Source organism: Chiloscyllium punctatum, chromosome 18, assembly GCF_047496795.1.
Source record: "Chiloscyllium punctatum isolate Juve2018m chromosome 18, sChiPun1.3, whole genome shotgun sequence".
In the NCBI taxonomy this organism is placed as follows: Eukaryota; Metazoa; Chordata; class Chondrichthyes; order Orectolobiformes; family Hemiscylliidae; genus Chiloscyllium; species Chiloscyllium punctatum.
Genome location: NC_092756.1, coordinates 98,949,699 through 98,960,533, shown reverse-complemented (window position 1 = coordinate 98,960,533; position 10,835 = coordinate 98,949,699). Strand labels below are relative to the sequence as shown.

General features: G+C 43.0%; 1 protein-coding gene and 1 non-coding gene across 2 annotated transcripts; both read left to right on the top strand.

Annotated features, from left to right (window-relative positions):
* The first annotated feature begins 450 nt into the window (after nt 1-450).
* rpl3 (ribosomal protein L3) lies at nt 451-10,414 on the top strand. Its single transcript, XM_072588909.1, has 10 exons — nt 451-514; nt 1,247-1,439; nt 2,913-3,081; nt 3,335-3,470; nt 5,689-5,875; nt 6,171-6,331; nt 8,141-8,242; nt 8,336-8,431; nt 10,005-10,124; nt 10,308-10,414. The coding sequence occupies exons 1-10, from the start codon at nt 512-514 to the stop codon at nt 10,350-10,352; spliced, it is 1,212 nt and encodes a 403-aa protein (XP_072445010.1). The 5' UTR covers nt 451-511; the 3' UTR covers nt 10,353-10,414.
* On the top strand, nt 6,004-6,098 carry LOC140489504 (small nucleolar RNA U83B). The gene has a single exon (XR_011963181.1). It is a non-coding gene; the product is annotated as a small nucleolar RNA U83B (small nucleolar RNA).
* Nucleotides 10,415-10,835: the final 421 nt, after the last annotated feature.

Here is a 10,835-nt window from a genome sequence, read left to right as displayed (position 1 = left end):
TTCAAAAGTATTTAACTGGCCATGACGTGTTTTAAAGTTGTTGGTGGTTGTGAAAGGTGTTACATAAATATATTTATGTTATGTATCATTGTAGTATTGCTTTATATAAATGGATTTTTTGAGAAGGTGGGTGGTAAGAGGAAATGTACCCCTGAAGAGAAACAAAGTTGACAAAACAGCAATGTTAATTTAATCTGAAGGGTAAAGAACCATCTTTTCAAAATTAAATAGAAAAATAGTAAGACCTAAAAATAGGGCTTTGGTAAATAAAGTGTTAAAGGAAGTGACATAATATTTAATTGTTGAACTGGAGAATAAATCAACAAAGAAAAATCGAAAAGTCGCATTTTTAAATGCATACAAAATAATTGTAAATTAAAGATAGCAATTTGTATTTTGTAATTAATTATAAAAAAGTAAAAGAGGATTGTCGTGGGCAGGAAGTGATGTGGAACCAGGGTATAAAAGAGAAGGCAGCAGTCTGTTGCACTCTTTCAGGTCACTTTGAGAAATGGTGAGTTTGTTGCTTTAATCTGGTCAATATCATAGCCATCCGAGCGCGTAGAGACTTAATGCAAACAAATACATGCAGAGATCATTTTTAACAACACAGCCGCTACTGTATTGATCGAATATTTTGAGGATGATGTTGAGGAAAGTGGTTAATCACGTTTTTATTCCTCTCCGATTGTCCATAAAATGGCGGCGGCTGACTGTGGTTCAGGGGATGCAATCCGAGTTCAATCTGAGCCATCCTGCTGCCACGAGCCGCGATCACTGAATATATCGCTGTTTGTTCGGCAAGTTTCAAGTTTGCGCGGTTATTTCCTAATTTTGTATTTGGATCAGATGCTCCCGATGGCGTTAGAATTGTGTGTTTAACCTAGCGACCACCAAATGGAGCCCCAGCTGTCAAAGCAATGGGGTCAAATGCTGATGATCAAGGCGTGAATCCAAGGATGCATACTCATTGCAGGAGTACTATACTTCTAATAGTCGTAATCCTAATTGTAGTCTAGTTTTGTAGCCGTATAGAAATTAAATGTGGAGGGTGATTGATGATGGATTAATAAAGGTCATTGTAATGTTGCATAAAGATTTGTCTCTGCTGTAGTGTCCTTTTGTCTATACAGCTGTTTCTGAGAAATGATCCTTTGGAAACAGGTTCCTCTTTTATTTTCAAGTTTGCAACCCCAGTTTGATCTGGGATGAACCTCCGTTCTGAATTATCTTTTCCTACCTACAGTCTCATCGTAAGTTCTCAGCACCCAGACACGGTTCTCTGGGCTTCCTCCCCCGAAAAAGGAGCAGGAGGCACAGGGGCAAAGTGAAGAGTTTCCCCAAAGATGATTCTTCCAAACCCATCCATCTGACTGCCTTCTTGGGTTACAAGGCTGGCATGACTCACATTGTTCGTGATGTTGACAGGCCTGGTTCAAGTAAGTACAGAAATATTCTGATATCTCATTGGTGTTAAGCTCAAACTTTTTAAATATTGCTTTTTTTAAAATAAAATTGTGATCGTTGAACAGTAGATCTGTACATGTCACACTCCTTGGAGTATGTGGTGCTAATTCCTGAAGTTGTTATAGGCCAAGTTGGAGTTTGTGCAGTGAACTTTGTAGAAAGTCAGTTTTGTACATTTTTGAATCTGATTTAAACCCCCACCCCCGAAAAGTATCACACACCTAGAACCAACGCCTGTAACCCCATATTTACTGTTAGGTCATCCACCTAGCATGTACGTCACTGAACGCCATGGGCAGCTTAGCCTGGCAAATAAATTCACCCTAACCTGCACATCTTTGGATTGTGGGAGGAAACCTCACAGACACTGGGAGAACATGCGAACTCCACGCAGACCCAAGGCCAGGTCCTTGGTGCTATGAGGCAATAGTGCAAACATTGAGCTACCATGCTTAATTTTTGTAAAGTTTCCCTTCTGGAACTGGTCCTCAAAAATGGACAGTAGCTGTTTGAAGGGTAGGTTAGCCTCCAGTGTCATCTGGACGCACTGTTTGGCAGGAGCGTGAGAAAGAGGAGTATGTTGTTTTGAGCCTCTTGCACCTGCTCTGCCATTCAGGGATTGTGGTCGTAACTATTCTTTTTGTCTGGCTGCCATAGCCTTCAATGCCCTCCTAGTCAAAAATCTGCATATGGAGCTAAGCTGAGTAACGTTTGCAGGTAACTAGCTTTGCTTGAATTACAACTAACTAAAGCTTGTGCCTTAAGTCTTGGCTGCACATTTGTTCAGACTACTTGTCCATTGCCACCCTTTTTTTTGTTTGGAAATTTTTATGAAAATCCATGATCTAAAAAGTTGTGAATTTCTTGTTTTTTTTTAAATTGGTGTACGTCCTCAGTGTCTCTCTCTTGAGCAGAATACTTGCAAGGCTTGCAGTTAGAGATACAAAACTATCTAATGAAGAAACGTGGTGCTCAGTTTTTGGGAGAAGCATGTGATGTTTCATAGCTCCAGCTTTATCCTTGTGCTAGCATGCAGAGTAACTACACATGATGATAAACTCGACGGGCGGTCATAATTTAACCACCTGTGGTGGTCTTGCTGAATGTCGAGTAAGCTGACTGTAGTGCAATAAAAACTAGACACTTTGTCAAGATAATTTGTTTCTCAAATGATGTACTCAAACTAGCTTGCTAATTGCTTTTGTCCCTGCACCAAAACATGAAGCTGTGCAAATCGAAAGTCTCCCTATGGGTAGGCTTGGTCAATCTGTTCACATTTTAACCAACTCAGGTACCTGGTTAAACCAGCCATGCTGTGCTAATTGCATTATATTAAAGCAAACTGCTAGCACCACTCTGCTCTGACAGAATTTGTCAAGAAATTCTTGATCTGTTTAGTCGTGTTTTTTGTCAGAACATTAAAAACAAAATTTCTGAATCTCCAGAGGTGAACAAGAAAGAGGTGGTTGAAGCGGTGACTGTAATTGAAACTCCTCCAATGGTGATTGTTGGTCTTGTTGGCTACATTGAGACTCCCCGTGGTCTCCGGACCTTTAAGACCGTCTTTGCTGAGCACATCAGTGATGAATGCAAGCGTCGGTTCTACAAGAATTGGTAAATATGTCACATAATTCCTGAATCTTAAACAGTTCATAAAGATGATGCGGAAAGGTGTTAATCTGGATTGAATTGTCAGCGGCTCCGCTCGACTGTGGCAACATGGGTCGATGAGCTCCAGGCTCTGATTGTTGGAGGAAAATGTCCTTTGATCCCAACATTGAGCCAACCTGCTTGGTGCTGATTCCTTCCGCTCACAATGTGTGATGAAGGGTTGCACCAAATGTTCTCTTGTCTCTCTATATAAAAGGTACAAATCCAAGAAGAAGGCTTTCACCAAGTACTGCAAGAAATGGCAGGATGATGATGGCAAGAAGCAACTGGAGAAGGACTTCAACAGCATGAAGAAATACTGCCAGGTTATTCGCATCATTGCTCACACACAGGTAGGCACCAGAGCTGAATGAATTTGAGAAAAAAAGGTTTGGGTACAGAAACTTGTATTTGCGCAGGGTTTCTGGCTTGCTACCTCTTCTCTTTGCCACTAAATTATGTTCAGGATACTCAAACGTGTTTTACAAGTTGTCAATAGTAAGACCACTTTTTTAAAATCCCCCTGTCATATCTTTTGGGGACCCAAGCCAAGACCATTGGATTCATGTCAGGTTTACTGAATGGTGTGGAGCTCTGCTTCAATCCTCTAATTCTGGATGGGTTGCATATAGAACATTACAGCGCAGTTCAGGTCCATCGGCCCTCGATGGTTCCACAGGTCAGCAACAATTTGAAGTCCATCTAACCTACATTATTCCATGCTCCTCCAAATGCCTACCCAATGATCATTTAAATGCCCTTAAAATTGGCTCATCTACAATTGGCAGAGAGGGAGGGACAGTTGAAATGTCTACAATTGTTGCAGGCAGTGCGTTCCACACCTCTTCTGAGCAAAGAAACTACCTGACATCTGTCCTATACCTATCACCCCTTAATTTAAAGCTAACACATTCCACCCTGACCTTAAATTTATCTGGACCATCTCTGACACCTCCCTCCCCATCCCAGACCTCTCCATCTCCAGTAATGATGACCAACTTGATACCGATGTCTTTTACTAACCCACTGACTCTCTCAGCTACCTGGATTACACCTCTTCCCACCCCACCTCCTGCAAAAATGCCATCCCGTATTCCCAATGCCTCTGCCGTATCTGCTCCAGGAGGACCAGTTCCGCCACAAAACACACCAGATGGCCTCCTTCTTTAGAGACTGCAATTTCCCTTCCCATGTGGTTAAAGATGCCCTTCAACGCATCTCGTCCACATCCTGCACCTCTGACCCCACCCCTCCAACCGTAACAAGGACAGAATGCCCCTGGTGCTCACCTTCCACCCTACTAACCTTTGCATAAACCAAATTATCTGCCGACATTTCTGCCACCTCCAAACGGACCCCACCACCAGGGATATATTTCCCTGCCCACCCCTTTCCGCATTCTGCAAAGACTGTTCCCTCCATGACTACCTGATCAAGTCCACGCCTCCCTTCAACCCAACCTCTCATCCTGGCACCTTCCTCTGCCACTGCAGGAATTGCAAAACCTGTCTCTCTTCCATCCAAGGCCCTAAAGGAGCCTTCCACATTCATCAAAGGTTTACCTGCACAATATTATTTATTGTATCCATCACTCCCGATGTGGTCCCCTCTACATTGGGGAGACTGGACGCCTCCTAGCAGCGCGCTTTAGGGAACATCTCTGGGACACCCGCACCAATTAACCACTCCGCCCCGTGGCCCAACATTTCAACTGTCCCTCCCACTCTGCTAAGGACATGTAGGTCCTGGGCCTCCTTCACTGCTGCTCCCTCACCACCAGACACCTGGAGGAAGAACACCTCATCTTCCGCCTCAGAACACTTCAACCCCAGGGCATCAATGTGGACTTCAACAGTTTCCTCATTTCCCCTTTTCCCTCACCCCACCCCATTTCTAAACTTCCAGCCCAGCACTGTCCCCATGACTTGTCCTACCTGCCTATCTTCTTTTCCACCTATCCACTCCATCCTCTTTCTTTCTTCCCCCCCCCCCCCCATCACCTTCATCCCCTCCCCCACTCACCTGTTGTACTCTGTTACTTTCTCCCCACCCCCACCCTCCTCTCACTTATATCTCCACCCTTCAGGCTCTCTGCCTGCATTCCTGATGAAGGTTTTTTGCCCGATTTTTGTCGATTTTACTGCTCCTCAGCTGCTGCCTGAACTGCTGTGCTCTACAGTAATCACTTTTGCCTCATGGTTCCAAAACTCAATCCCTCTACCAATAAAAGCTAACACACTGTATGCCACCTTAAGAACCCTATCAACCAGGGTGGCAACTTTTGAAGGATCTATGATGATAAATGGTTAAGCTGCTTCACAGGAGAATAATCTCCTGTAAATGTACCTGACACCAAGTCATGGAAATACTAGGATGAATGGAGGTGATTTTTGCCTAAATTTTAGGCAAGCAGAAGGCTTGCTGGTAATTGTGGAGCAACTTGAATTGAATAACGAAAATACCAGTCAAAGATTGAGATGAGGATTGGAGCCTTTGAGTCCTAAAGAGATGTGTTCCACTAAAGCTGACTTGTTCTAATTTGTTCATTTTGGGAATATTTTCTCTCTACAGATGCGCCTGCTTCCCTTGCGTCAGAAGAAGTCACACATCATGGAGATCCAGTTGAATGGTGGGACCATTGCAGAGAAGGTTGATTGGGCCAGAGAGAAACTGGAACAGCAGGTTGCTGTTAATCTGGTGTTTGGTCAGGATGAGATGATCGATGTCATTGGTGTAACCAAAGGCCATGGCTTCAAAGGTATGGCAATTGTGAATTTGCTGCTGAGTGCGGTGGGTCTCAAACAAATGTAACTTTGGATTTTTGTTTATATGCATTGGTAATATTGGACTTGTAGTACAGCTTTGGTTGACCACAGTCACACTTGAAGCATTCTGTGATGATTTGACATGGATTACATGTTGGTAACAGCATCTGACTCTGATGAGGAGCCATTCCATGCTGCCTTCCTTCTGAGGTTGTCTTCATTTCAGGGGTTAATGAAGAATTGTCAGCATCTTGGGTGTTCATTAAATGGTCAGTTCTTTGTCCCTAGGGGTCACCAGCCGTTGGCACACAAAGAAACTGCCAAGGAAGACTCACAAGGGGCTGCGTAAAGTTGCCTGTATTGGAGCTTGGCATCCTGCCCGTGTAGCTTTCTCTGTTGCTCGTGCAGGTCAGAAGGGATACCATCACCGTACAGAGATCAACAAGAAGGTAAAAGCACTTTAAAGGTGTGGTCTGAAATGGCTGAGGGTCTCACCTGAGATGTAAATGTTGCTGCCAAAGTATGAACATAGCTGTCCAGGACTTGACGCGGTCACTGTCTGAAAAGTCAGTGGATACACTGACACACTTCGGCTACATTGGGTCAGAATGGCAGGTGCCCTTCTCTAAAGGATGCTAGTTGGGTCATCAGTCCAATGGAGTCATAAAGACACACAGCACCGAAACAGACCCTTCAGTCCAACCAGTCTGCCGAACATAATTCCCATCTAAACTAGTTCAATCTGCCTGCTTGCAGCCCACATCTCAGAACCTTTCCTATTCAGGTACTTATCTAAATGTCTTTTAAACATTGTACCCACACCCACCACGCCTGAGGAAATTCATTCCACACACGAACCATCCTCTTCTTTTTTTTATTTTTAAAAAAAAGCCCCTTGTGTCTTTAAATCTCCCTCCTCTCTCTCTCTCCTTTAAAAACATGCCCCCATTTTCAAATGCAAATTGTTTCATGCTCAAGATATTGAGCAGAATTGGGCCATTTGGCCCATTTGAGACTGCTCCACCATTCAGTCATGGCTGATATGTTCTTCAATCCCATTCCTGCCTTCTCCCTGTAACCTTGATCCCCTTACTAATAAATAACTTGTCTATCTGTCTTTTAAGACATTAAATGACTGCTGCAGAGGCCTTTTGGAGCCCATGAGCTCCACAGATTAACCATCCTGTGCCTGAATAAATTTTCTGTAGAGTCTCTTTTTACTTGGTTATGCCCTTGGGTCCTCATCTCTCCTAGTGGAAACACTCCACATTCACTCTATGCAGGCATCAGTGTTCTGTTAGTTTAAATCAAGTTTCCCATCATCTTCCTAAACTCCCAAGTACAAACCCAGATTCTCAACTGTTTCATATGACAAGCCCTTCATTCCTAAGATCATTCTTGTAAACCTCCTGTTGTCCCACTCCAAGGCCAGCAAATCCTTTAAATCCGGGGCCCAAAACTACTCAACATTTCAAATGCAGTCTGACCAGATCCTTATACAATCTCAATAGTACATCCCTACTCTTATATTCTAGTCCTCTCGATGAATGATAACATTGCTTTTGCCTTCCTAACTGCCAGCTGAACCTGCATGTTAAACTAAAGAATCCTGAACTATGCTCCAATTCCCTTTGTGCTTCAGATTTCCAAAACTTTTCCCTGTTTTTAGAAAATACTGTGCCTCCTAATTTTCCTCCATTTTCCACGATTTTATTTAATTCTTCCCCAATGCTACATGTCCCTCTACCTATCTTCGTATCATCTGCAAACTTGGCAGCATGCCCTTCGTTCCTTTGTCCAGGTTGTTAACATATAATGTGAATAATTATAATCCCAACACTCTGTTCCCTGTGGAGCTATAACCATCACTGTCTTCTGAAAAAGACACCTTTTATCCCCACTCTTGTGTGCTGCCTTCCAGTCAGCCAATCCTCTAGCCATACCTTGCGACTAATGCCATGGGCTCAGTTGTCCCAAAGGCTTAAGGATTGCAGGTTAATAGTTCCAGTTTCAGCACTACTGTTATGTCCAGCCAATTGATTGTTGGCCACACCTTTGGCATTAACCAGAACCAAAGCTGGTGTTCTCATTTTTTTTAAAATGCAGATAATGTTATCATTTTTATGATGACTTCTCTATCCTTTTATTAGTTAAATAAATTCTCAAGGATAGAAATCATTGCACCTTGTCTCAGAATGCACCTGTTACCAGGTTTTCCTGAAAAATATGTACTTAAACTGAATTCTGTACCTCCCTAGATTTACAGGATTGGATCAGGTTACCAAACCAAGGATGGTAAGCTGGTGAAGAACAACGCTGCTACAGAGTATGACCTGACAGACAAGAGCATCAACCCACTAGTAAGCTTTTTTGGCGAGCTATCAAGGACATTCCACGTTGTGGCTGACTTCTTGGGACTCTTCTATTAACTCCTGTTCTCAATCTCTCAACAGGGAGGATTTCCTCACTACGGTGAAGTGACAAATGATTTTGTAATGGTGAAGGGCTGTGTTGTTGGTACCAAGAAACGTGTGCTTACACTGCGCAAGGTAACTACTTGTCTGTCTTGATATGACTACATAGTCCTTTTCAGTCATCTTCCCTGTTGGTGAAAGTGTATAGCTACCCTTGAGCATTTAAGTTTCCTAGAGATGGCAATACGCAGCATTTGATGATCCAATAAGAAATGGAAGCCGGAGTACACTGCGTAATCTGTCACTGACAAAAGCTAATATTTAGATTTAAGACCATAAGACATAGTGGATGTAAGGCCATTCGGCCCATCGAGTCCGCTCTGCCATTTAATCATGGCTGGGCATTTCAACTCCACTTATCCGCATTCTCCCTGTAGCCCTTAATTCCTTGTGACATCAAGAATTTTATCGATTTCTGCCTTTGAAGACGTTTAGCGTCCCAGCCTCCACTGCACTCTGCAGCAATGAATTCCACAGGCCCATCACTCTTTGGCTGAAGAAATGTCTCTGCATTTCTGTTCTGAATTTACCCCCTCTAATTCTAAGGCTGTGTCCACGGGTCCTAGTCTCCTCGCCTAACTGAAGCAATTTCCTAGAGTCCACCCTCTCCAAGCCATGTATTATCTTGTAAGTTTCTATTAGATCTCCCCTTAAATCTTCTAAACTCTTCCAATGAATACAATCCCAGGATCCTCAGCCATTCCTCATATGTTAGACCTACCATTCCAGGGATCATCCATATGAATCTCTGCTGGACCGTTCCAGTGCCAGTATGTCCTTCCTGAGGTGTGGGGACCAAAACTGGACACGGTACTCCAAATGGGGCCTAACCAGAGCTTTATAAAGTCTCAATAGCACAACGTTGCTTTTATATTCCAACCCTCTTGAGATAATTGACAACATTGCATTCGCTTTCTTAATCACAGACTCAACCTGCATGTTTACCTTTTAGAGAATCCTTAACTAGCACTCCCAGATCCCTCTCTACTTTGGCTTTATGAATTTTCCAGGAGAAAGTGAGGACTGCAGATGCTGGAGATCAGAGCTGAAAGTGTTGCTGGAAAAGCGCAGCAGATCAGGCAGCATCCAAGGAACAGGAGAATCGACATTTCGGGCATAAGCCCTTCTTCCTGATTCTCCTGTCCCTTGGATGCTGCCTGACCTGCTGTGCTTTTCCAGCAACACATTTTCAGTTTGAATTTTCCCACCGTTTAGAAAGTAGTTTAGAAATTTGACAGCACTTTCTTGTCCACTCCTGTATCATTTGGTTTTCAGAGACCAAAACTGTCTTGCCATTGAATATATTAAATGGTACCTCCATGGGATGCTGACTAGGTTGTGCAGATAAAAACATCACAACTAGGTCCATAGTTTTTTTGTTCCTAGTTACATTGAAAGGTAATGGTGTCCAACAATACAGTCTCTGCTAAAGATGCTCTCTTCACTCTGCAGATGCTTGATCCTCTGACAAAGGAATAGCTAATTATATCCACCTCCCAGTGGCTTGCCAAGTGAGATGCCATTCCTGTTTCAGTTGATGTGCACACTGCCCATCTCTCTTCTCTATCCACACACTATATATGCCTTTTTTTTTAGTTTAAAGCTGGTTGTGGTACAGAATATTGACAAGTTCTTTTCATCCCTGCAGTCCCTGTTGGTGCAGACCAACCGCCGTGCTGTGGAGAAGATTGACCTGAAGTTTATTGATACCTCTTCCAAATTTGGTCATGGCCGCTTCCAGACCATTGAGGAGAAGAAGGCATTTATGGTGAGTCATCAATTCACCAGTGTCTTTCCTGTGGTGGACGTTTTTTTGTAGATTTGCAAATCGACTGACAGCTTCAGTTACAAGAATTGTCTTTTAGGTGTGATGAGCACAATCTTGTGGATCTCTTTATTTTTTAAAATTGCCTCACCCAGCTCTACTTAACGCTTTTTGTTTTGTTTTCAGGGACCACTGAAGAAGGATCGCATTGCCAAGGAAGAGGCTGCATAAACCATGGGCCAATTATGACATTGTTCCAGTGTTCAATAAATACTTTTATTTAAAAAAAAAAATTGTTCTGTTTTCCTATAGTTTTGTAGTAGTCGGGATGTGCTTTGGTTAAATTCTGCTACATTTTGTATTAATGCTAGCACTAATCTTGCTCCCATTGCCGCAGAGATGATTGGACTAATATCTAGAATGGGTGGGCTATCTTGTAAAGAAAAGTTGGATTATCGGTGGGGTTTTGTAGAGGGAGGTGACTTGATATGAAACCATCCTGAGGTGCCTTGATGGAGTTGATGGGGAGAGGATATTTTCTTGGTGGAAAGTCTAGAACTAGGCATTGCCAGTTTAAAAGGGTGAGGTAATACTGATTTGAGTTGCTCAAGTTCCTCTATACCTGCGATCGACAAAGTGAACCTTTTTTTCTGGACTGCTTCCAAATGGCTTGGATAAAGGGACCAAAACTGTTCAGTATTTCAGGTATTATCT